This window comes from Penicillium taxi (assembly GCF_028828555.1).
Source record: "Penicillium taxi strain IBT 34144 chromosome Unknown utg000005l_segment0_segment0, whole genome shotgun sequence".
NCBI lineage: Eukaryota > Fungi > Ascomycota > Eurotiomycetes > Eurotiales > Aspergillaceae > Penicillium > Penicillium taxi.
The window spans coordinates 1,420,515-1,441,837 of record NW_026643207.1 but is presented as its reverse complement, the minus strand read 5'-3'; the positions used below and the strand labels follow the sequence as shown (position 1 = coordinate 1,441,837).

Genomic DNA, 21,323 nt, shown 5'->3' with positions numbered 1-21,323 from the left:
TTCTATTTCTCTTATATTTTGAACCTCGTCCTCTAATTCAAATACTTTCTTTTTGAGGTTCATATATCGTACCTCGCCCTTATCAACGCACTTACTCCTTATATCTTCTAGTCTACGGCATTACCGGCTTCTCTATCTCCACTGCTCAATCCACCTTTCGAACACGCGTTAATTTCGTTTGGTATATGTCTTCTTGGTCGTGAGATTCTCCATGTCGTACAACCAAAGTATATACGAAGGCTGTCAAGCCATCATCCCGGGTATCAACACTGATTATAACTATGTTCCATCACGGGGAGCTGGTATCGCCTTCTGTGTGCTCTTCGGACTGTCGATGATCATCCACACTGTTCAACTTTGTTGGACGCGAACATGGTGGGCCAGTGTTTTCAGCATTGGTGCGATGGGTAAGTACTTCGCACGAAGGATTGGACTACAGTACTTTTACTAATATATGGTAGTGGAATTGATTGGATGGGCTGGAAGAGCCTGGTCATCTAGTTGCCCATATAATACAACAGCATTCTTAATGCAAATTTCCACCCTGATCATCGGTATGTCATGATCCGAACCATAAAAACATTTCTATCAACAAGGGTCTTGCTAACCCTAAATCTAGCTCCAACCTTCTTCACAGCAGGCATCTACGTGATCCTAGGTCGCTTCATCCAAATTCTAGGCCCAGAATCCTCCTTACTCAGTCCATCCCTATACCTCTGGATCTTCTGCACCTGCGACATCCTCTCACTCGTCATCCAAGCTATTGGCGGCGGTATCGCCTCCGTCCAAGCAACAGCAGTTAACGGAAACACCGCGCCAGGCACGCATATCATGGTTGCTGGTATCGTCTTCCAGCTTTTCTCCATCAGTGTCTTCGTCATTTGCGCTTTGGACTTCACTCGCCGTTGCATGCGCCGCGGCCTCTGGAATCAATTGGATAAGAAGTCCTATGCGCTTTTCGCCGCTACGACTTTCTCTGTGCTCTGCATCTATGTTCGAAGTATCTATCGTACTGTTGAGCTTTCAGAGGGTTGGTCCGGTTTCTTGATTACCCATGAGAGTTATTTTATTGGACTCGATGGTGCTATGATGATTCTTGCTGTGGCTGTCTTCAATTTTCTGAATCCTGGCTGGCTGATCCCTAAGAGTAAGATCATGCACAATACGGATGAAATGGATATGGCTCAATCTTGATCTCGCTATCTAATCTGGCATTCTTACCGCCTCAACATCTTATTATCTCTGTTTTTCCTAGCGCATGGCGAATGATTGGTGCCCCGTTTGATATGGTGTTGTATATTCCCTGTTGTTTAATTTTTATTGATAATTCAATATCCGGTTGTTGCAGATAGACAGATATTGGGTTCTTAAGCTATAATGAATATAGAATTTTAATTGAGCCGAGTCTAGTATCTGTTCGAGAAATCGTATCAAGCGGCCCCTTGAGTTAGAACATGATAATTATAAGAAGACAAGGTAGACCGAAGTAATGTGCACTGAAAAAGACGACCACATGAACAGAGGACTAAAAACCAAGCATCAACTGGAATTACACATCAGTCCTCACCACCTTCTGTACAGGGCATATTCGATATCACTTTTCAAGGGTTTCAACTGCTTCAATCCAGCCAAAGGCAGCACCTGCAACCAATGTTGAAAGCGCAAAAAGCGCACCCAAGCCGGCCGCACCCTCGACAGAAACATTTTTGATTGTACCTGCCAGTTGCACAATTGTAGTGAGCAGTACCCCAGTTGCGAGAGGGACGATGCGAGAAATTAATATCCGACCTTTTGGTGCTGTCTTCTCAGTAGCCGAGTGGGCAGCGGAGCTAACGAACAAGAAGTCGCGAGTAGCAAAGCCTGCTAGGACCAATGGTATGAGGAGAGCGCGAATGCTGGCAGACCCTTCATGCACAATGCTGATATCCACAATTGTCCCAAAGTGTAGAACAAGATGAGTTGGGAGCCATGTCGCGAAACTGGCGAAGAGAATGACAGTGTAGATGGAAGTCGCAGTGAGAGTGGTGGAGATTGTAGTGCCAATGTCTTGTAGGATGGCGCGGTTGGCAACTGCGGGGGATGCACCGGACATTTTATGAGCAGGCCATGGTTGGCGCAACAAGGCAAACGGAATCGCCGTCGATATAATTGTAATAGCAGACGAAAGCAATACCGCTGTTGGGCGTATATCGTAGAATGCCGATAAGAGCACATTGGTGGGTAGGTGAGTAAGGTATACGAATGACGCGACATCGAAGCCTGCGCGTATAAATTAGCATCATGTAAATGTGAAAATAATCTGATTGAAGTATGGAGGACTGCACCTACCGTCAAATCCTAGTACCCAAGCCAGACCGACCTCCGCAACGCGCCATGCCAGTAAACCTGCCACTTCCCACCATTCTTCAAGATGTTTGCTAACGTGACCAATGTGATTGCCGACAAGGCTAGAAGAAAAGGTAAACAGAGCCGAGCTTAAGACCAAGCTGCTCAAAACAGCGAGGCAAAAGCGCACGGGTGAGGGGCTGCGCGCGAGGGTCCCTGACAGAGACATTGTTAAGTTTGAGGAGAGTTAAGGGGTGGGGCTGAAGCAAAGGTGAGGATAGATGTGAAGGAGAGAAATTGAGTCGAGAAAAGGAGAGATAATTGATCTGGAAGGCAAGAGCCCTTTCTACCTACTAAAAACCTGAAAGGCAAGAGTGGAAGAGGAAGTCTTGGTCGGCGGTGTGTGATGATGTCACTATTTACAGCTTCAAGGTCGGGTTCACGTTCCACCAAAATTCTTGAGCATACGACATAATATGCTTGACATAAGAGTACATTTCCGCAATTTAAATTTCTAATTATCCTCATCGTCACCCTCACGCTCTGCCACAGAGAATTCCACCGTCCCACTCTCCCTTCCCTTGGTATCTTTCACGACGACCCGATACTTGCCCTGGTTCCAGAGATCCTTGATCGTCAGCTCGCGCGTACGTCCGAGACTCTCAATATCGCCAATGCGCTCCAAGGTGAGTTCGAGATGCTTGTCAAATCCATCGGCAGCACAGATCTGTCGGAACGCATGTTGCATCGGGACGGAGTCGGCGCGAACCATAGCCCGCGAATCGATGGTAAAGATGTTTTCGTGATCGTATGATTGAATAAAGTCGGCGCGGGTCATGATTTCGCGTGCTTCATGGAGCGGAATGGCAGGTAAGATATGGCCACTTTCTGGGTCGTAGGTCTGATCCATATCCTTTTCGCGCTCCACCAGGGCCTGGGCCAGGACCATAGCTGCGGAAGAGAATTTCTGCTCATCCATCACATCATCGTCCATCTCCATTCCGAGGATCCAGCATTTGTTGAGGAACCAAGTTTTCTCAGCCTCACAAATTTCCGCGCAGGTCTTCAGGACGTTGCTGGACTTGGCGACTCGATTGAGGAAGGACAAACGACCTCCCACTTTATCGTAGACTTGCTCGAGAACTGAGGATGGTAGCTCCTCATGGCAGAACCGTTGGCGATATCTTTTTAAAGCAGATATCGCCTTGTGTTTGGGTAGATCGGTGATGGCAATGACTTCCATTCGGGTTGCATAACGCTTCAGGCGCTCGTATACCCAGTAGTCATCACTGTTAAAAACTGATTCATGTTAGGAGCGTGTTTATATAATTGGAGGTGAAGACCTACTGGTGGTGACCAGGCCACTAGCAGCCCACTGTTCAGCACGCTGCTGGATTAGTTCAAGCAAGTCTTGTCCATCGTGATCATCCCGAACCAAATGGGTGCCGTTGATGATAAGAATTAGCGGCGGTGAGTGCTTGCGTCTTCTTGACAGAGCGACCTTCTCTAGCTTGTTGAAGGCTCGTTCGATATCCAAAAGTGCGGTGGTATCTCGTGGGCCCCGGATGCTAAATAGACTGCCGATATAACTGTACTTTGTGAATAATTACCTTCAACACAATAAGTATAGAAATAACACTTACTCCTCGTGGAATTCGTAGTCCAAAGCCTTGCCAAGTCTAATCCGGAAGATTTCAAGATCACCATGCGCTTCCAACATAGAGCAGCCGTCGCCATTGATCTTCCGCATTGACTCGAGAAGCATGGAAGTTTTTCCAGTGCCCTTTTCACCGACTATTAAATAGTAGTGACCAGTGGTCCGCCCGGCCACAATATCATCGATTCGAGGCTGCTCGTCGCGAACTATCCAATGCTCCTCATGGTTGTACTGGTGTTTTCCAGCCAGAACACCGGCGACTTCCAGAGCCGGATCACCTGGACTGAAGGCATTGTCCATTTTATCCAGAATCAAGTACTTGTAATACTGATGGTATGAGTAACCCGCCGCTCTGTGTAATATTAGCTCAACATGTTGCTATACTGTATGAGATAATTCTTACCCCAGAATAAAAATTGAAGCAGCCGTTGTGGCGGCAGTCTCAAGCATCTTTAGAATGGTAGATTTGAAGTTGGGGTCGTTAGACTCCTTCTTGGAACCCTTATCCTGTCCCTCTTCCCCATCATTTTGATCAGTGGGATCAGGGGTATACTGGCCAGTGTTTCGAGGGTCAGTAGCATTGAACCGTCTGAGAGCATATGGCACAAGTTGTGGCGTAGATCGAGTGGGTCTAGATATGCTCAGTTTGGCGTAGGATGAAAGGGGTTGCAACCGCCTCCATAGCATGTTGGCGATTTAGTTGGATAAAAGAGTGATGGATTGCTCTAAGATAAGGGCTAAAGCTTTAACCTTTCCACTTGGTTCTCCGATCAATTCGAGTACAGGTGGAGCGGTAATGCTGATATAACACGGCCACAGAAGATGATGCTATACGGAGTACTCCGATTGCGCCACACAAGGGATGTGTTAGAAAATAACAAAGAGTGGACAGGCAAGAAGCCTAAAAGTGTTGACAGTGTTGTCAAAACCTCGAATAGCGAGAGGAAAGATCTAAAAAAGAAAAGAAAAGAAAAGAAGAGAACGAAAGATGTTGAGAGAGTGAAAAGTATGAAGGGAAGTGGAAATAATCCCACCGTTCGTTAGTGATGTGGCGTATATCTAGCCGTTGTGGAGCCCGATCCAGAGACTTTCTACTTAGGCACAACATCAAAATTATGGTAGATATCAATTGATACTAAATCATACTACAGCTTGCTTTTTCTTGTCAAGCTTGTAGGTAACCCGTAATTTGCATTTTTTTAGTCTGTTTTCATACATACTACTAATTCCATCATTTGTTTCGTATACTTCGTATGCTATATACGAAACGTTGCCTGAAACAACGTCCTAGATATGTGCCCAGGTATTTCTCAACTGAAATGATCTTTGAAATGTATACCAAGGTACCTAATAAGCTATTTATTTAGCTTATCAGATTAGATTAGCTAACCACCAGGGTCCAGATATAGCAAATACCTATTGAGTTTTCCTGTCGGCATATAATCTGGGGAGCCGAAGCTATACGAAAGGTCTTTGAGTCTAAGGTTAGAATAATGGAGACAGAAGAACAACTAAGCGAGATTTGGAAGGTTCCTTTACATTTTACTCGGGTACATAAGTCTGCAGTCTGATTGGCCTAATCTGGGCAATGAAAGAATTAATTAGGGCAGTAGACCAACTGTGTATTCTGGCCGTAGTGAAGCCACGAGCAGCATTGATTTCCTATTCAACTACACTTTTCAATATCCAAGGTCATTTCAATAAATTAAACCCTTGCAGCATTGTAATACCTGTGAGGATATTTGTGTGGAGAATACGCTCGCCGCTATTCTTCCCCGAAAACCCACCGCCCGAGCACTTCCGCTAGCATGCCTGCGAAAATTTCTCCTCCGCAACACACCCCCATTTACTTGATTCCTCTGCATTTTCTTCTATCTGGGGTACGGGGGTTTTATCTGATTCCAATTGAACCTTCCTACCTTCTTGTACCATAGCGACTTATTTTTCTTCCGACGAAATTTCCCCGGTTCTCGTCGTTTCTACCTTCTATCCGTCCTACCGTGATATAGCCTCTTGTCGCAAATAGACCTTGCCTAGTGCTATTATATCAACTGATTATCTATAATGGCTCAAACCAATGGAGAGTTGGAGGCCCCGAAAGGTACATCTTTCCCTCTTCATCATCCCCGATGGTCACACGATTAGATTCGGAATCGCAGCATACATATTCATTCAATGGTCAATGGCTTTATATGGCAAATATTCTGACGATAAATATAGAGGTTGCTCCCGTCTCTCAAGATCAGCTCAATGGCGAAGATGAAAATGCTGGTGGTATGTGTGACATCAATTCATGGCAATTGCCGTGATTTTCTGACTCATGTCAAGGTCTTTTCCAAATCTCCGTGAAGCTTCCTCATGAGCCACACAAGATTCAGGTCATGGTGTGTATTTCGAACCATACCGCAAATTACTGCAAATTCTCTCTAACGCCATGTCTCCTCACGTAGGTATCGAGCCAAGAACAGGTGCAAGATGTTCGCCAATCCATTGTCGAACTGCCCGGCACTTTCCAGTACACCTGCTTCCACCTCGAGTTCAACGGAAAACGCATCAACGATTTCATCGAGCTTTCCGAGGTTGAGGACTTGAAGGCGGACTCTGAAATTTTGCTGGTGGAGGATCCCTACACCGAGAAGGAGGCTCGCATGCATGTTGTGCGCATGCGGGAGTTGGTCGGCGCTGCTGGTAACCGTGTAGATAACCTCTATGGTATCTCCGCCGGTTTGTCACTCCATGATGCCATCTCTGCCGAAGCTGCAAAGGCTGCTGAATCGGAGAAGGATCATTCGCTCACCAAGTACAACTTGAACAGCCCTTCCTCGCTACAGACTATCTTGCCCCAGCCTGAGCCTCCTCTTCCTAAGACCGTGAAGTCTATCTCGCTCTCTCCATGGAATCCTGTCCCTTACAACTTGCGCCAAAAGGGCCATCTGCTCTACTTGCAGGTCCTCACTGAGGAGGGCGATCAGTTCCAGATAACCTCTCACGTTTCAGGTTTCTTTGTAAACAAGTCCTCGAACAGCCGCTTCGATCCTTTCCCGAAGACCATTGCCAAAAATGGCAAAGCCCACTCTCTCCTCACCCTGCTTTCTCTGCTGTCGCCCTCGTTCAACTCCGCCTTCGAGGCTCTGCAAGAATCCAACAATCAAAAGGATCTACTGACCACTTTCCCCTTCCAAAATGCTATTCCAAACAGCCCATGGCTGGTTGCCCCTACTTCATCGAGCCTCAACTCTCACCAGGCCGATATTACTCGCTCTCAGGAGAGCTACTTGATTTCTGGCGCTGATAATGCCGAGACTCTGCGCGACTGGAACGAGGAGTTCCAGACCACTCGCGAACTGCCTCGTGACACTGTTCAGGACCGCGTATTCCGGGAACGCTTGACATCTAAGCTGTTCGCTGACTACAACGAGGCTGCTGCCCGCGGTGCGGTGTTGGTTGCTCGTGGCGAGGTCGCTCCTTTGAACCCAACTGAAGCACGTGATGCTCAGATCTTCGTCTATAACAACATCTTCTACTCATTCGGTGCCGACGGCGTTGGTACTTTCACTTCCGAGGGCGGTGACGAAGCTGCTCGTGTGGCCGTGGGCAAGGATGTTCTGGGAATCAAGGCTGTGAACCAGCTCGATATCCCAGGACTGTTCACCCCTGGTACCGTTGTTGTTGATTACTTGGGCAAGCGCATTGTTGGACAGAGTATTGTTCCTGGTATTTTCAAGCAGCGCGAGCCTGGTGAGCACCAGATCGATTACGGCGGCGTTGAAGGCAAGGAGGTTGTGGCGACCCACGAAGACTTTGTCCCTGTCTTCGAGAAGCTGTCCAAGGCTCTTCGTATTAAGCAGCACCCTGTTTGGGACAAGGACGGCAAGCGTCACGATCTCGAGGGCAGTGTTGAGACCAAGGGTCTTTTGGGTACCGATGGTCGCAAGTATGTTCTGGATCTGTACCGCGTGGCTCCACTGGATGCTCTCTGGCAGGAGGAGGATGGTAGTGATGTCTACCCCCACCGCATGTCAGTACTCCGATTGGAGCTTGTTGAGGCTTACTGGCGCCTCAAGATGAGCGAGTATGTTAAGGCCGAAGTCGAGCGCCGCCGTGCTGCTAAGGCCGAGGAAGCCCCTAAGGAGGTCAAGGCTAAGGAGAGCAAGGTTGACGAAAAGTCTGAGGAGAAGATTGAGGAGAATGAGGAGAAGACCGAGGATGCTGCAGATGAGCGTGTTGACATTTCAGGATTCAACTTGTCTCTCAATCCCGATGTTTTCAGTGGCCAGGCTCCCCAGACCAAGGAGGAGAAGGAGCAGTGGGCTAAGGATGAACAGGAAGTCCGCGACGCCTGCAACCACCTGCGATCTAAGGTTATCCCAGATCTGATTCAGGACCTGCACGATGGCGACGTTGGCTTCCCCATGGACGGCCAATCTTTGACCCAGCTCCTGCACAAGCGTGGTATCAACATCCGCTACCTGGGCAAGTTGGCGCACCTGTCTAGCGAGAAGGGTGCCCGCCTCCAAGCTCTGTCTACTCTTCTCGTGCAGGAGATGATCGTCCGTTCCTTCAAGCATGTTGCTAACAAGTACCTAAGCAACGTTCCTGCTCCCTTCGTCGCTTCTTGCATTTCTCACCTGCTGAACTGCCTCTTGGGCTCTGATGTGAACGCTGCTCCTCGTGCCGAGATTGAGAAGTCATTGCGTGAGATTTATCCCGAGGGCGACTTCTCCTTCGAGAATGTGACCCCTGAGACTCTCCGTACCGAGATTGAGCAGCAGGTTAACACCCGCTATCGTTTCACTCTCCAGAAGGAGTGGGTTAGCTCTCTGAGACACATGCAAATCCTGCGTGATATCTCTATCAAGTTAGGTCTCCAGCTGGGTGCCCGTGAATTCGCTTTCACCAAGGACCAGGTGAAGGCTCCTGCTCCGGCTCCAGCCCCAGCCACCAACGGCGCTAATGGCCACAACGACGATGGCAAGAATAAGAAGAAGAAGAAGGGTGCTGCCGCTACTTCTACCCCTAATCGTGCCGCTGTTGAAACCAAGCTCGCTACTTCTATCGTCGCCGACGATATTCTCAACATCGTGCCCTTGGTTCGTGACGCTTCTCCCCGTAGCGCCTTGGCTGAGGAGGCTTTGGAGGCCGGTCGCATCTCCCTCATGCAGAACCAGAAGCAACTGGGCCAGGAGCTCATTCTGGAATCTCTCTCCCTCCACGAGCAGATCTATGGTATCCTCCACCCTGAGGTTGCCAAGCTCTACCACCAACTCTCCATGCTATACTACCAGACTGATGAGAAGGAGGCTGCTGTAGAGCTGGCTCGCAAGGCTGTCATTGTGACTGAGCGCACTCTGGGTGTTGACTCCGCAGACACCATCCTGGCCTACCTTAACCTGAGCTTGTTCGAGCATGCATCTGGCAACACCAAGACTGCCCTCGTTTACATTAAACACGCCATGGACCTCTGGAAGATCATCTACGGTCCTGCCCACCCCGACTCCATCACAACCATGAACAACGCTGCCGTGATGCTGCAACACCTGAAGCAGTATGCGGACTCGCGCATGTGGTTTGAAGCTTCTCTCTCTGTGTGCGAGGAGCTGTTTGGCAAGCAGTCTATCAACACTGCCACAATCCTCTTCCAGCTCGCCCAGGCTCTGGCTTTAGACCAAGATTCCAAGGCTGCTGTTGGTAAGATGCGTGATGCTTACAACATCTTCCTTTCCCAGTTGGGTCCCGAGGACCGCAACACCAAGGAGGCTGAAACCTGGCTGGAGCAGCTGACCCAGAATGCGGTCTCCATTGCCAAGCACGCAAAGGACATCCAGGCCCGTCGCCTGCGCCGTATCAATGTCAACCCGCGCGCGTCCACCATGGGCACCCGCATCCAGCCCCAGGTTGGCCAGACTGCTCCAGAGGCTGTTGGTGTGACTGGTGCTTCTGGTTCGATGGACTCACGCAATATTGATGAGCTGCTGAAGTTCATCGAGGGTGGTGACACCAACTCCTCCCGCACTAAGCAGAAGAAGCGAACTGCTACCAACCCCAAGCTACGGGGCACTAAGCAGCCCAAGGCTTAATTGAATTCTGTCTATACGGTATTATACAGTTTTTCTCCGCTTTGTCATAAGCCTTTTCCTTTTCCTGACCACCTTTTTGTCTCCAAAAATAAATTCTTTTCATTTGGTCTTTTGCTCGGACGCCTGGAAAAATGTTGTATTTTAGAGAATATTCTCAATATCTCCCCTCTCTGTCTATTTTTTTATATTTTTATTTTTTGAATCCGGTGGTCTTGTACTGGGCATTGCATGGATTGGAGGTTCATGGATTCGGTTGTACACTATATGGCCTTATATTTTCATGCATTGACGACATGACTACCTAAAATATTTACGTCCGAATTGGGTCATGAAAACGTTAAAGTCTCCATTGTTCGGCATAACAAGTGGTCCATTCTTTCTGTTCACGCTGTAGTTATCATATGGTGGGATCTTTCAAGTTTCTAGGTTTGTAGACATCCTACATTTGGACTATTCATATTGCAACCGAATAACCTTGGAACTTCTATGTTGACCTCACTCTAGTACTAGTAGTAAGATAGCTGCATCCAGGGCTCACATATAAATACCTAGTTTTAATTTGACGTCTAATTATCCTTAAAGAACCATAAAGCTTACTTGAACTCCTCCCAATCGAGAAGCAAGCAAGCCCTTTCCAATATGGTAAGCGGTCAACCATTATCTGACGTTATCTTACTTTAAGATAATGCGCTAGTCCGCATTGGAGATAGTCTCCCCTCATTATTTGTTGTTCTGCCGCGTCTCCATCTTTCTACACCATAACACTCCTGCGTCTATCGTCATATATTGTATGAGGTTCCAGCCCCAAAGATATCTAAGCAGCTTCACTAACGAACTTTGTTAAAAGTTCATTCCGCAGAAAGTATATCCTTACTCCCATCCCTCCAATGGAGGACCCGCTGCCCACCGCAAGATGGGCGGCGCGAATTCTGCGCCCACTGACCTCGATCTACAATCGGCTGGAGAAGCACCAAAGAACCCTGACTGAAATATCCATGAAGTCTAAGCCTCGAGAACAGTCCCGGAATTCTATCAGGGCTGCGCCAGATATTGCCGAGTCTGGCTTTAACTATCAGGATTCGGACGCCGACGACAATAATGACCCTGGTTGGATTCCCGGAAAGAAGCCAGCACGACGTGTGAAGAAGTACAGTGCTCGAACAGGAGCGACAAAAAAAAACCGACGCGCAAGATTGTCGGTGCACAATTCTGAAGCACTTCCCCTTCCTGGAGCAATCCAACTTTCAACACCCTTGCTCGGCAAAAAGCGGTGGAAATCTCCGAATACTACACGATCAAATTCTTGCGTGCAGAATCTTGAATATTCTGAAGATAGAAGGAACAAAAGGAAGAGTCTTACAAAACATCAAGACCAAAAGACATACTATGCTAGGAGTGGATGGCATGGGCTGCTCAATGAGACCGGTGACCCCGTTTTTGCAGAGATAGTCCGCAATTTGGATATTGTTCTTGAACAGCTTCTCTCGAACTGCGAAATTGGCAGGTCTGATGATTCCGGTCGTGGCGCACGGTCGTTGTTCAGTATGGTCGTACGCTCTCTACCTAAGTTCATCGCAATTGAGCAAGAAGAGCAGAATGAAAAAGATCCAAGTAGTAATGAGAACATGTGCTCTCACTATTTTACGGAATTGCAGCTGCTTTATGCACCCAATTGCAAAGGATGGAAGCCGCTCCGTGAAGCTGCTCGTGCTCAGGGAATTCATCTTGTATCCCAAATGATTCGGCACGGGTGGATTCCAACTTCGATTAAATTCGCAGTCGTTGCAATTTGCTCTCGTCATCCTGATGCGTGTGAACCACTCCTTACAACCATATTCTCTACCCTTACATTTTTACCTCACCCTTTATCCTTACATTTTGTTGCTGAGCGAAATGAGGATAAGCCCATCTTATTCTTACGCTCATACGGTCTTAACGGGTCGTCAAGCGCGAGTTATGTTTCCAACGAACTCGCCAAGCTTCTTATGCGTGGTGTGATACCCGCAGAATGGATGGCTACTAAGTTGTGGAATACCTGGATGACCTATGCTATCATATCGGTTTCAAATGAAGACGAGAACTACGTTGCCGCTGAACGACTGGTTAAATCTGTAATCTTAGCTGCAAGCGATATTGCTCCCCTCAAACCTTCAAAACAGGCCTTGCAAACCCCAGAGAAGAAATTGAGATTACAAGAACCTGAACCTGACCGGGCGTGCCCGGTTCCAGTGAGCGATGCCCTAGACAACCACGTCACTAGTCTTTTAGCGAGACTTTGTGATGTGCACATTCACTCATCTAGAGTCAGTGCGGCATACCACGATGAAGGTCCAACTGAAGCTTGGCACATGATCAGATATCTTTCAGACTGCTTAGCTCTGAGACCAGGTTTTCCTCAGACTAGTCTTAACACACATATAACGTTGAGACGTGGTTGTATTCTGATCGCGATGCTTTTATTAGAGTGCAACGATACAATTTTAACAGGAGGCCATCCGATACATTTCGCACCCAATCTCGAAGAACATGCCTATCTTCTAGCGTCCCGTCCTGGACTGATCAAAGAGCTAGCACTGTTTGTGCGACAGGCCTTGAGGTGCTTGAGCTCCTCAGACTACCGTCTTATGGTGTCACGACTACTCCATGTAGTTGAATACAGGGGTATATCCAAACTCCTGGGTCGAGTCGCAATGGATGCTGCTATGAACTTTGCAGAAGAAACATCTGAGCCAGATGACCATGTGTGGGCTTTGGAGATCCAGGAGACAGTCATTTCTTTCCAAAAAGAGCAGGAGAATAGTGTGCTGTCTCCAGTGAACCTGGAAGCCAAAAACCGCAATCTACTGTATCGATGGGAGGAGAGCATAAACGAGTGGATAGCTCGTACGCCGAAGAATGCCAATGCTGCATCGGTTGATGAAACACCTTATTCATCAGATAGTGATGCACCTGAAAATGCCCTGCTTCAATTGGACGACGGAAAAGTTCATCAAAACCAGGCCAGAACAGAAAAGATTTCTACGACACTCCGCTCCAAAACCTCGTCGCCTTATACCACGGACAGTGACAGTGATAGTGACTCCTCAGCCAAACAGGACTTTACACCTTCACGAAAAGGAAGGAGCTGTCCAAATGGCTCATGCTTCTTGAAGAGGCGGTCTCCTGAGCGCAAGAGAATCCCATTTTCAGTCGTATCAGAGCTAGAGGACCTATCGGCAAGGCAGCGGCAATATCTGGACGAAACAGAAGAGTCGTGTTCAGATTCGTCGACATCTGAGTTTCAATGGCGTCCGAGCAATCCTCCGCGTGACACGTATGAATGCATTAGCTCCTCATTTGAGATCTGTTCCGATGAAGGGGAGCAATCGCCTCCCCCACGCAGGGGAAAGTCTCAAGCCAATCAACAAGCCTCTCCCTCTTTGACCGACCGACCACCAAATGTCCCTAACTACGGACGAGGACCTTTACCAACTATTCCAAAGCGTAAGCTTTTTGATGAACATGACGATATGCCGGTAAAACGGCCAAGAGATACCCCTCCCCCGGACGAGCCCATCAGCTCCTCCGAGGACGAGCTTTCATTTTTTTAGATCTTCCAATGTGCTAACTAATTTCCTACTTTGCCGTTTGATCTTCCATCATATATGATAGGTTTACTATGTTCCATTCTAATTTATTCAACCTAATCACAAGATTGAATCAAGGTTACAGCAGTCTGAAAATGGATCCTGATATCCCTCCATCGCTCTATACTCAACCTCCAAATTTCTAAGTATTGGCCGTTTGATCAGTCTTGGAGTTATTCATCGGTAGCATAACTTAGGTAGCTGTAGCCCGCTTTCTATTTTCGAACTCTTTTCAAATATTTTTTCGCTATTATTCCCTGGGTATATTGATACCTTATACTTATTACATCTGTTTCAGCCATATTAATCTTGGAGTCTATTACAGATGACAGCTGGGACTAATAATGTCTTGCGGGACCGAAACTTCAATGATTCGCTAAGCAGGAGCTAAAGTCTGGGATAAATGAGCGGGTCAGGGCTCGGATCTCAAGACATCGAATTACTGAACAACACTTTCAATACAAAACCTTGGAAACTGATCGAGGATGGATGTCTCACAAATTCAGTGCCATTTGCATGATCTGAGGGCTCGTCAGAGAATTTCAATTGCCGGAGTTGCGTAATTCACACAAATGCACCGGATTGGATCATAGGTTTCCCTACTAAACCAATCCTCTCAGACTATAAAATATTCATCCGCACGGATGTTGACATTGACACTGGACGAGTCGGCGGCTAGAAACATGATTGATGCACGTCTGAAGTATGGTTGTTTCAGCTTGAGCAAGTCACACGTCCCCACATAATATCTTAGGTGTCGTATGTTCGCTTGGCGTTCTCTGGTCAAAACATTCCAGTTCTGCTATTCGATAGATAAAGTGTTTTTAGGTTTTGACTAACAATTGACTATTTAATTGACTAATTGACTAATACTTCGACATTTGACAAGTCTTCGAGTCCCGGTATCACTCCGGAGAGAAACATCCGATCTATGCAGGGGGTGGGCGCTAAAGTACATTGACGAAGCTCATGATGATATACCAATATGATTTTGATTTTGCGCCACTTTGGCCTTTATCCTTGTATTCACATGTCTGATTTGTCTCATATCTTTCCCCCGTCTTTCAGGAAAGGGTTGCAGGGACAATAAGAGCTGTGTCTCCTCGATGGAAATTCACTGCCTTTCTTTCTTTTCAATTTGACTGCCATTGTCTTTTTCTTTTTTTTTTTTTCTTCTTTCATTCAATTACAATAGCCATTCACTGTGAACTGGTTTCGCTTCAATTGGGCTTTTTGATATTTACTTCAGCATTCCTTTCGTTGCCCACCAACCACAAGATCCTGATAGATTCTGAGATTTACATATCTGACTCAAACTTCCATTCCTGGGCTGGCCCTGAGCTCATTTGAATCGGAGGAATTAATCATCAATTGATGCTGTTTCCTTCTACCAAAGCTTGACTATAAGCATTCACCCTAGGCAGGCCCTGTCTTCAGTATCAACCATCGAACACCAGATCTTTGAGTTGTTCCTTCTTTTAATATTTCTCGGATTGCCGTCTTTCCGCTTTCCAAAGCAACCTGGTGTTGTTTTGGCGTTATCGCCATTAGTAAACGAACCATAAGCAGCTCCGAGTTTGGGATATCAAATCCATCCACCATTTTCAATATAAGACAAGCTGGTCTTGCCCGACAAAAAAATACAGTATCCAGTCCCTAGAAATCATGCAGCTCTTCATATCCCTTCTCCTCGCTGGACTGAGCAGTGCAAACGAAATTGAGAAACGGAATGGTGGTTCAACTGCTCCTACTGCCATGGAACTCCTCTATGAAGCCATCAACGATGAGTTGGCACGGTATACAATATTGGCTCTAGGCTGCGCTGCCGCCGCCATGTATGTCTGGAAACTTACAATTCAGTTCAACAACCACCTACGAAGGCTGTCTACTTTCAGCGATGACACACAGCGGTACTTCGTTTCTGGCCACGAAACTTTTTCTTGGATCAAGAACCACATTATCTATGCTCCATTTTTCCGCGCACGGCACAATCGAGAATTCCAGCTCTCGTCGGCTATCAACATGGGTACTCTCCCAAGTCGCTTTCATGGATTCCTCGTTGCTGGAGTCATTGCCATGAACGTCATTCTCTGTGTGGTAACTGTTCCTTACGGCTCTATGGAAGTCTCTGCGGCTCAGGTTGTGCGCAACCGTACTGGCACGATGGCCACCGTGAATCTTATTCCCCTTGTCCTGATGGCTGGCCGGAACAACCCTCTTATAGCTATGCTTCATGTCCCATTTGATACTTGGAATTTGCTACATCGATGGCTCGGGCGTATAGTAGTCCTGGAAGCCCTTGCACATACTTTTGCTTGGGCCATCCCCAAAGCTCAAGAAGGTAAGAAATTCCGAAGTCCTCCATATCAAGCAAAAGCTAACCCTTATTCCCAGCTGGCTGGGACATTGTTGGAAAGGCAATGACAAAAAGCAGCTTCCTGGCATCAGGTTTGGTGGTATGGTTTTTTCTCTCTTGCCGCTCAAAATAAGAATGGCCTGTTAATTGAATCTTTAGGCCGTCTGTGCAATGGTAGCGATTTTACTACAATCTCCATCGCCTATTCGTCATGCTTTCTATGAAATATTCCTACACTTGCACATTGCCCTCGCAGTTGTCTTCTTAGCCTTGCTATGGGTACATTTGAATGGCCTTGCTGCGCAGACCTACCTGCTCGTTGCTATCATCTTTTGGGCCCTCGAGCGAACCACTCGTCTTTTCATCATTCTGTACCGTAATGTTGGTCGCGAGCCCACCACTGCAGTCGTTGAGGCGATGCCTGGAGATGCGATGCGCATCACATTGAAAATGGCCCGGCCCTGGACCTGTCGACCTGGTCAACACCTATATCTCTACATCCCAGCCGTCGGGTGGTGGACTTCACACCCGTTCTCTGTTGGGTGGAGTGAAACACAAGAGGTGAACACAGACGAAAAGTCCCTGCCGATTTCCCATCAAGATCTCCTTGGCATACCGCAGAAGACAAGTATATCGCTTGTTGTCCGCCGCCGAACAGGACTGACCGACAAACTCTACCAACGTGCTGCCGACTCTATCGGATCCCGCATCACCCTGCGGGCTTTCGCCGAGGGGCCGTATGGAAACATCCATTCCATGGATTCATACGGCACAGTCATGCTTTTTGCCGGTGGTGTCGGTATCACGCACCATGTCCCCTTTGTCCAGCATCTTGTAGCCGGCTTTGCCGAGGGCACGGTAGCCACCCGCCGACTCACTCTAGTTTGGATCATCCAGTCTCCCGAACACTTGGAGTGGATCCGTCCTTGGATGACCAACATTCTGGGAATGGATCGCCGTCGAGAAATCCTGCGTATCATGCTGTTCATTACCCGTCCACGCAATACTAAGGAGATCCAGAGCCCTTCAGCAACTGTACAGATGTTCCCTGGTCGGCCGCAGATCGATACTCTCATCGGGATGGAAGCGGAGAACCAGGTTGGCGCAATGGGTGTGATGGTTTGTGGCAATGGAGGCTTGAGTGATGATGTCCGTCGCGTCTGCCGGAAAAGACAAGACAAGTCTAATCTGGACTACATTGAGGAAAGTTTCTCCTGGTAGTCAGGATCTTCTTGTTCTCCTAGATCTCCTTGGACCTCTTCGCCTTTTTTTTCTTTACAAGGGTAAGATTTCAGACTTCTAGATGGATTTTGGATTTCCTTTTCAGTTCTTTCCTGCTTTACAGCTGGCTTTTTCTTGTGTATATTTTTTTAACTTGTCCGTTACGACCTGCTATTTTCTCCGATGTTTACCATACATACTTTCAAAGTTCCCTTTTTGCGAATGAATTCATTCCCAAATTGTGAACATCGGGGCTCCATCACACTCGTATTTTGGGCCGATAGATTATCTAGATCATATTCCACACCCTCTTATGTTGCATCTAGTCCGAAGTCTTGGCCCGGCCTTGATTTCACTCAGTATACATTGTATCCCGTTGTCATAAACTATAGACCTTCAGGGCGAAAGCTTCCAGTTGAAAGAAGACGTTATCTTCACCGGGAGTGAGTCGAGAATTCCAGGGTAACGTAATGTACGAACAGTCATCGCATGGATTATTCAGCCGGGGTTAACTTCGGTGCGATTAGAAATTCATGTGGGGAACGTTTTCAACTTCAAAACTCTCCAGGCTCAATCGACTCGTTCAATTCATATATAATTTGACATCTGGAAGTTTCAATTTCTGATTCTCACAAGTAGCACCATCTGGGACTCGTTCATCCTTTTATTATCAATATGAGTCAGCCGAACATTACCCTCTACACGGCCCAGACCCCCAATGGGATCAAGATCTCCATTGCCCTGGAAGAGTTATCGTAAGTAAGCTAATATATATCTGGGACTGTCTCTAATAAAAAAATACAGACTACCATACAATGTAGAGAAAATTGACATGACAAAGAGTGTTCAGAAGGAGGAGTACGCTCCCCACAATTGCCCCACTGGACATGACGCTGACGGATGAGCAGGTGGTTCCTCAAAATCAACCCAAACGGCCGCATCCCAGCTCTCACTGATACCTTCAGTGATGGCCAACAGATTAATTTGTTTGAGTCGGGCAGCATCCTGCAGTATCTCGCAGATCAATATGACCCAGATCACAAAATCTCCTTCCCCAAGGGATCCCGGGAGTACTACGAGGTGAACAACTGGCTCTTCTTCCAGAATGCAGGCGTCGGTCCCATGCAGGGCCAGGCAAACCACTTCTCTCGGTATGCGCCCGAGCGTATTGAGTACGGTGTCAACCGTTACGTCAATGAAACACGCCGACTGTATGGTGTCCTTGACAAGCACCTGGCACAGTCTAAGTCCGGGTACTTGGTTGGTGACCATATCTCCATAGCCGATATCTCGCACTGGGGCTGGGTGGCATCTGCTGGTTGGGCTGGTATCGATATCGATGAGTTTCCTAACCTAAAGGCGTGGGAGGAGCTTTTGGCTCAGCGACCCGGTATTAAGAAGGGCCGTGATGTCCCATCACCTCACAATGTCAAGGAACTGATCAAAGACAAGGACACTGCGAAGAAGTTTGCAGCTGAAGGTCAGAAATGGGTACAAGCAGGAATGAAGGAGGACTCGAAGAACTAGAGCGAATACAGTAGCCCGTATTAGGTCTAGTACTTACACCGCTTTGGCAATAATATACCCCACGTGACGTATCCGCCACTTTTCTTCCGCTCTCACCTTCCCGTAACTTGTTCCTTACACCACCCCTTCACTAATCTACAGGCCGCAACCTTGACTTTAAAGTTATGGCGTGGCGTAATCAAGGAATAACAGGTTCTAATAATATTCCCTTGGGCCGTCGCCGTATGGGCGAAGAAGATGAGGACGAGAGTCGCACCGTGACCCCTTCATCGACTACTGACGCCAAACGCGGTCGCAGCCCTACGAAAGGTATGCTTTACTATCATATTAACTTTACCATTAATCCCAACTAACCTTTGACCCGTTTTATTCACAGAGGAACCCGCTGAGGATGGCGTTAAGAAGCGCAAGAAGCGCAACCGCTGGGGTGATCAACAGGACAACAAAGCCGCCGGTCTGATGGGCTTACCCACAATGATCATGGCAAACTTCACCGCCGAGCAACTTGAAGCTTACGCTCTGCACCTGCGCATTGAGGAGATCAGCCAGAAGCTTCGGATCAACGACGTTGTCCCTGCTGACGGCGACCGGTAAGATACTTCCTACTATTCCCGTTATGTGGTAAATTTCTCATAATATGATAGATCTCCTCCCCCCGCTCCGCAGTACGATAATTTCGGTCGACGTGTGAATACTCGCGAGTTTCGTTACCGCAAGAAACTCGAGGACGAACGCCATAAGCTGGTTGAGCAGGCCATGAGGATTATTCCGAAATACAATCCACCTTCCGATTACAGACGCCCTACTAAGACTCAAGAAAAGGTCTACGTCCCAGTGAACGACTATCCCGAAATTAACTTCAGTATGCATAAAACTAACCCTCTAACTCATGACTGCTCCCCCATTCCTTCCCCACTCCTTGCTCGACTCGAGCTGACGAGGCATCTTTTTGGATGTCCTCGGCCCGTTTCTTGCTAACCCTTACTGTGGATAATACAGCTGCGTGATCATCTCTTTTTAACATTAAGGGCCATACACTAACACAGGTTATCTTTTTAGTCGGCTTACTCATAGGACCTCGCGGAAACACCTTGAAGAAAATGGAGACCGAGTCTGGAGCCAAAATCGCTATCCGAGGCAAGGGTTCCGTCAAGGAAGGAAAGGGTCGGTCCGATGCAGCTCATGCCAGCAATCAGGAAGAGGATCTTCACTGTCTTATCATGGCTGACACAGAGGAGAAGGTCAATAAGGCAAAGAAACTTGTTCACAACGTCATCGAGACGGTAAGCCATATCATTTTCTACATTCCCTTCATATATTGCGGTGATAGGATACTAACAAGCTAACTAGGCCGCATCTATTCCCGAGGGTCAGAACGAGCTGAAGCGTAACCAACTTCGTGAGCTGGCTGCTCTCAACGGTACACTCCGGGACGACGAAAACCAAGCCTGCCAGAACTGTAAGTGATTTTTCTTTCCTGACATACAAGAATCCAGATTTATAAATTTGCTACAGGTGGTCAAATCGGACATCGAAAGTATGACTGCCCCGAGCAGCGCAACTTCACCACAAACATCATCTGTCGTGTCTGTGGTAACGCTGGTCATATGCAACGTGATTGTCCTGACCGCCCGAGAGGCAGCGACTGGCGTAATAACAGTGGCCCTGGCTTCGCTGGACGCGGTACTCCTCGTGCTGGTGGTGCTGGCGACGCCGTGGATCGTGAAATGGAGGTAGGTCTCTACAAGAGATTTCTCTAAAAAAATATGCTGCTTTCAAGAAATCATTGATACTAACATATATTATAGTTGCTCATGAATGAGCTCTCTGGAGGCGCTCCTAGCGACAATCCGCCTCGCCGTATCGAAGCCCGTCCCGACCAGGGTTACCCTGATGACCGTAACCGTGATGCTAAGCCATGGCAACAGCGTGATCAGCGTGAGCAGCCCTCCGGTGATGTGGTAGCTCCCTGGCACCAGCGACGCGAGCATCGCCCTCGTGATGACTACGGATCCCGCGATCATGGATCCCGCGATCACGGATCCCGCGATCACGGATCCCGGGATCACGGTGGCCCACCCCCTTGGGCGAACCAGAACCAAAGCCACAGTCGCGGCGGTGGTGGCGGCGAGTACGGCGGCTATGGATCCCAAGGTGGATATGGAGCACCTGCCACGGCTCCTGGTGCCCCTCCACCTCCATCTGCTGCTCCTTGGAATCAGCGCGCGCCTGCTCCTGCTCCTGCTTCCGCTCCCGCTGCCCAGCCCAGCTACGGCGGATACGCTGGATACGCTGGATATGGTTACCCCCCGGCATGTCTGCGGCTCCTCCCGGAATGGCCCCATGGTCTTATGGCGCTCCTGGTGGAGCAGGAAATCCTCCTCCCCCTCCTCCCCCGCCAGCCGATGGACCCCCTCCTCCTCCTCCAAGCGATCAACCTCCTCCCCCTCCTCCGGGAGCGTAATCAACTTTACTAACAAGTTGCTGAATTCAATGTTCCGATGTAGAGGGAACAGGAGGATAATTGAAGGAGA

General features: G+C 48.0%; 8 protein-coding genes across 8 annotated transcripts; 6 read left to right on the top strand and 2 right to left on the bottom strand.

Moving 5' to 3' along the window:
* Window positions 1-211: 211 nt before the first annotated feature.
* On the top strand, window positions 212-1,194 carry N7495_007881 (RTA1 domain-containing protein; the record flags this gene model as incomplete). Its single annotated transcript, XM_057210532.1, has 3 exons — window positions 212-407; window positions 462-554; window positions 620-1,194. The coding sequence occupies 3 exons, from the start codon at window positions 212-214 to the stop codon at window positions 1,192-1,194; spliced, it is 864 nt and encodes a 287-aa protein (XP_057060075.1).
* Window positions 1,195-1,594: 400 nt separating this feature from the next.
* N7495_007880 (uncharacterized protein) lies at window positions 1,595-2,554 on the bottom strand (the record flags this gene model as incomplete). Its single annotated transcript, XM_057210531.1, has 2 exons — window positions 1,595-2,259; window positions 2,329-2,554. The coding sequence occupies 2 exons, from the start codon at window positions 2,552-2,554 to the stop codon at window positions 1,595-1,597; spliced, it is 891 nt and encodes a 296-aa protein (XP_057060074.1).
* A 285-nt stretch (window positions 2,555-2,839) lies between these two features.
* Window positions 2,840-4,669, bottom strand: N7495_007879 (ATP-binding protein; the record flags this gene model as incomplete). Its single annotated transcript, XM_057210530.1, has 4 exons — window positions 2,840-3,624; window positions 3,673-3,914; window positions 3,969-4,334; window positions 4,386-4,669. The coding sequence occupies 4 exons, from the start codon at window positions 4,667-4,669 to the stop codon at window positions 2,840-2,842; spliced, it is 1,677 nt and encodes a 558-aa protein (XP_057060073.1).
* Window positions 4,670-6,111: 1,442 nt separating this feature from the next.
* On the top strand, window positions 6,112-10,059 carry N7495_007878 (translation initiation factor 3 subunit CLU1; the record flags this gene model as incomplete). Its single annotated transcript, XM_057210529.1, has 3 exons — window positions 6,112-6,256; window positions 6,311-6,366; window positions 6,433-10,059. 3 exons carry the CDS (start codon window positions 6,112-6,114, stop codon window positions 10,057-10,059), a joined length of 3,828 nt encoding a protein of 1,275 aa, XP_057060072.1.
* An 887-nt stretch (window positions 10,060-10,946) lies between these two features.
* On the top strand, window positions 10,947-13,649 carry N7495_007877 (uncharacterized protein; the record flags this gene model as incomplete). The annotated part of the gene is made up of 1 exon (XM_057210528.1): window positions 10,947-13,649. The coding sequence occupies one exon, from the start codon at window positions 10,947-10,949 to the stop codon at window positions 13,647-13,649; it is 2,703 nt and encodes a 900-aa protein (XP_057060071.1).
* A 1,701-nt stretch (window positions 13,650-15,350) lies between these two features.
* Window positions 15,351-17,262, top strand: N7495_007876 (ferric reductase family protein; the record flags this gene model as incomplete). The annotated part of the gene is made up of 3 exons (XM_057210527.1): window positions 15,351-16,026; window positions 16,080-16,141; window positions 16,201-17,262. 3 exons carry the CDS (start codon window positions 15,351-15,353, stop codon window positions 17,260-17,262), a joined length of 1,800 nt encoding a protein of 599 aa, XP_057060070.1.
* Window positions 17,263-17,937: 675 nt separating this feature from the next.
* N7495_007875 (glutathione S-transferase family protein) lies at window positions 17,938-18,789 on the top strand (the record flags this gene model as incomplete). The annotated part of the gene is made up of 3 exons (XM_057210526.1): window positions 17,938-18,017; window positions 18,067-18,120; window positions 18,171-18,789. The coding sequence occupies 3 exons, from the start codon at window positions 17,938-17,940 to the stop codon at window positions 18,787-18,789; spliced, it is 753 nt and encodes a 250-aa protein (XP_057060069.1).
* Window positions 18,790-18,953: 164 nt separating this feature from the next.
* Window positions 18,954-21,266, top strand: bbp (putative zinc knuckle transcription factor/splicing factor MSL5/ZFM1; the record flags this gene model as incomplete). Its single annotated transcript, XM_057210525.1, has 7 exons — window positions 18,954-19,098; window positions 19,166-19,379; window positions 19,434-19,651; window positions 19,849-20,072; window positions 20,140-20,248; window positions 20,305-20,522; window positions 20,598-21,266. 7 exons carry the CDS (start codon window positions 18,954-18,956, stop codon window positions 21,264-21,266), a joined length of 1,797 nt encoding a protein of 598 aa, XP_057060068.1.
* Window positions 21,267-21,323: the final 57 nt, after the last annotated feature.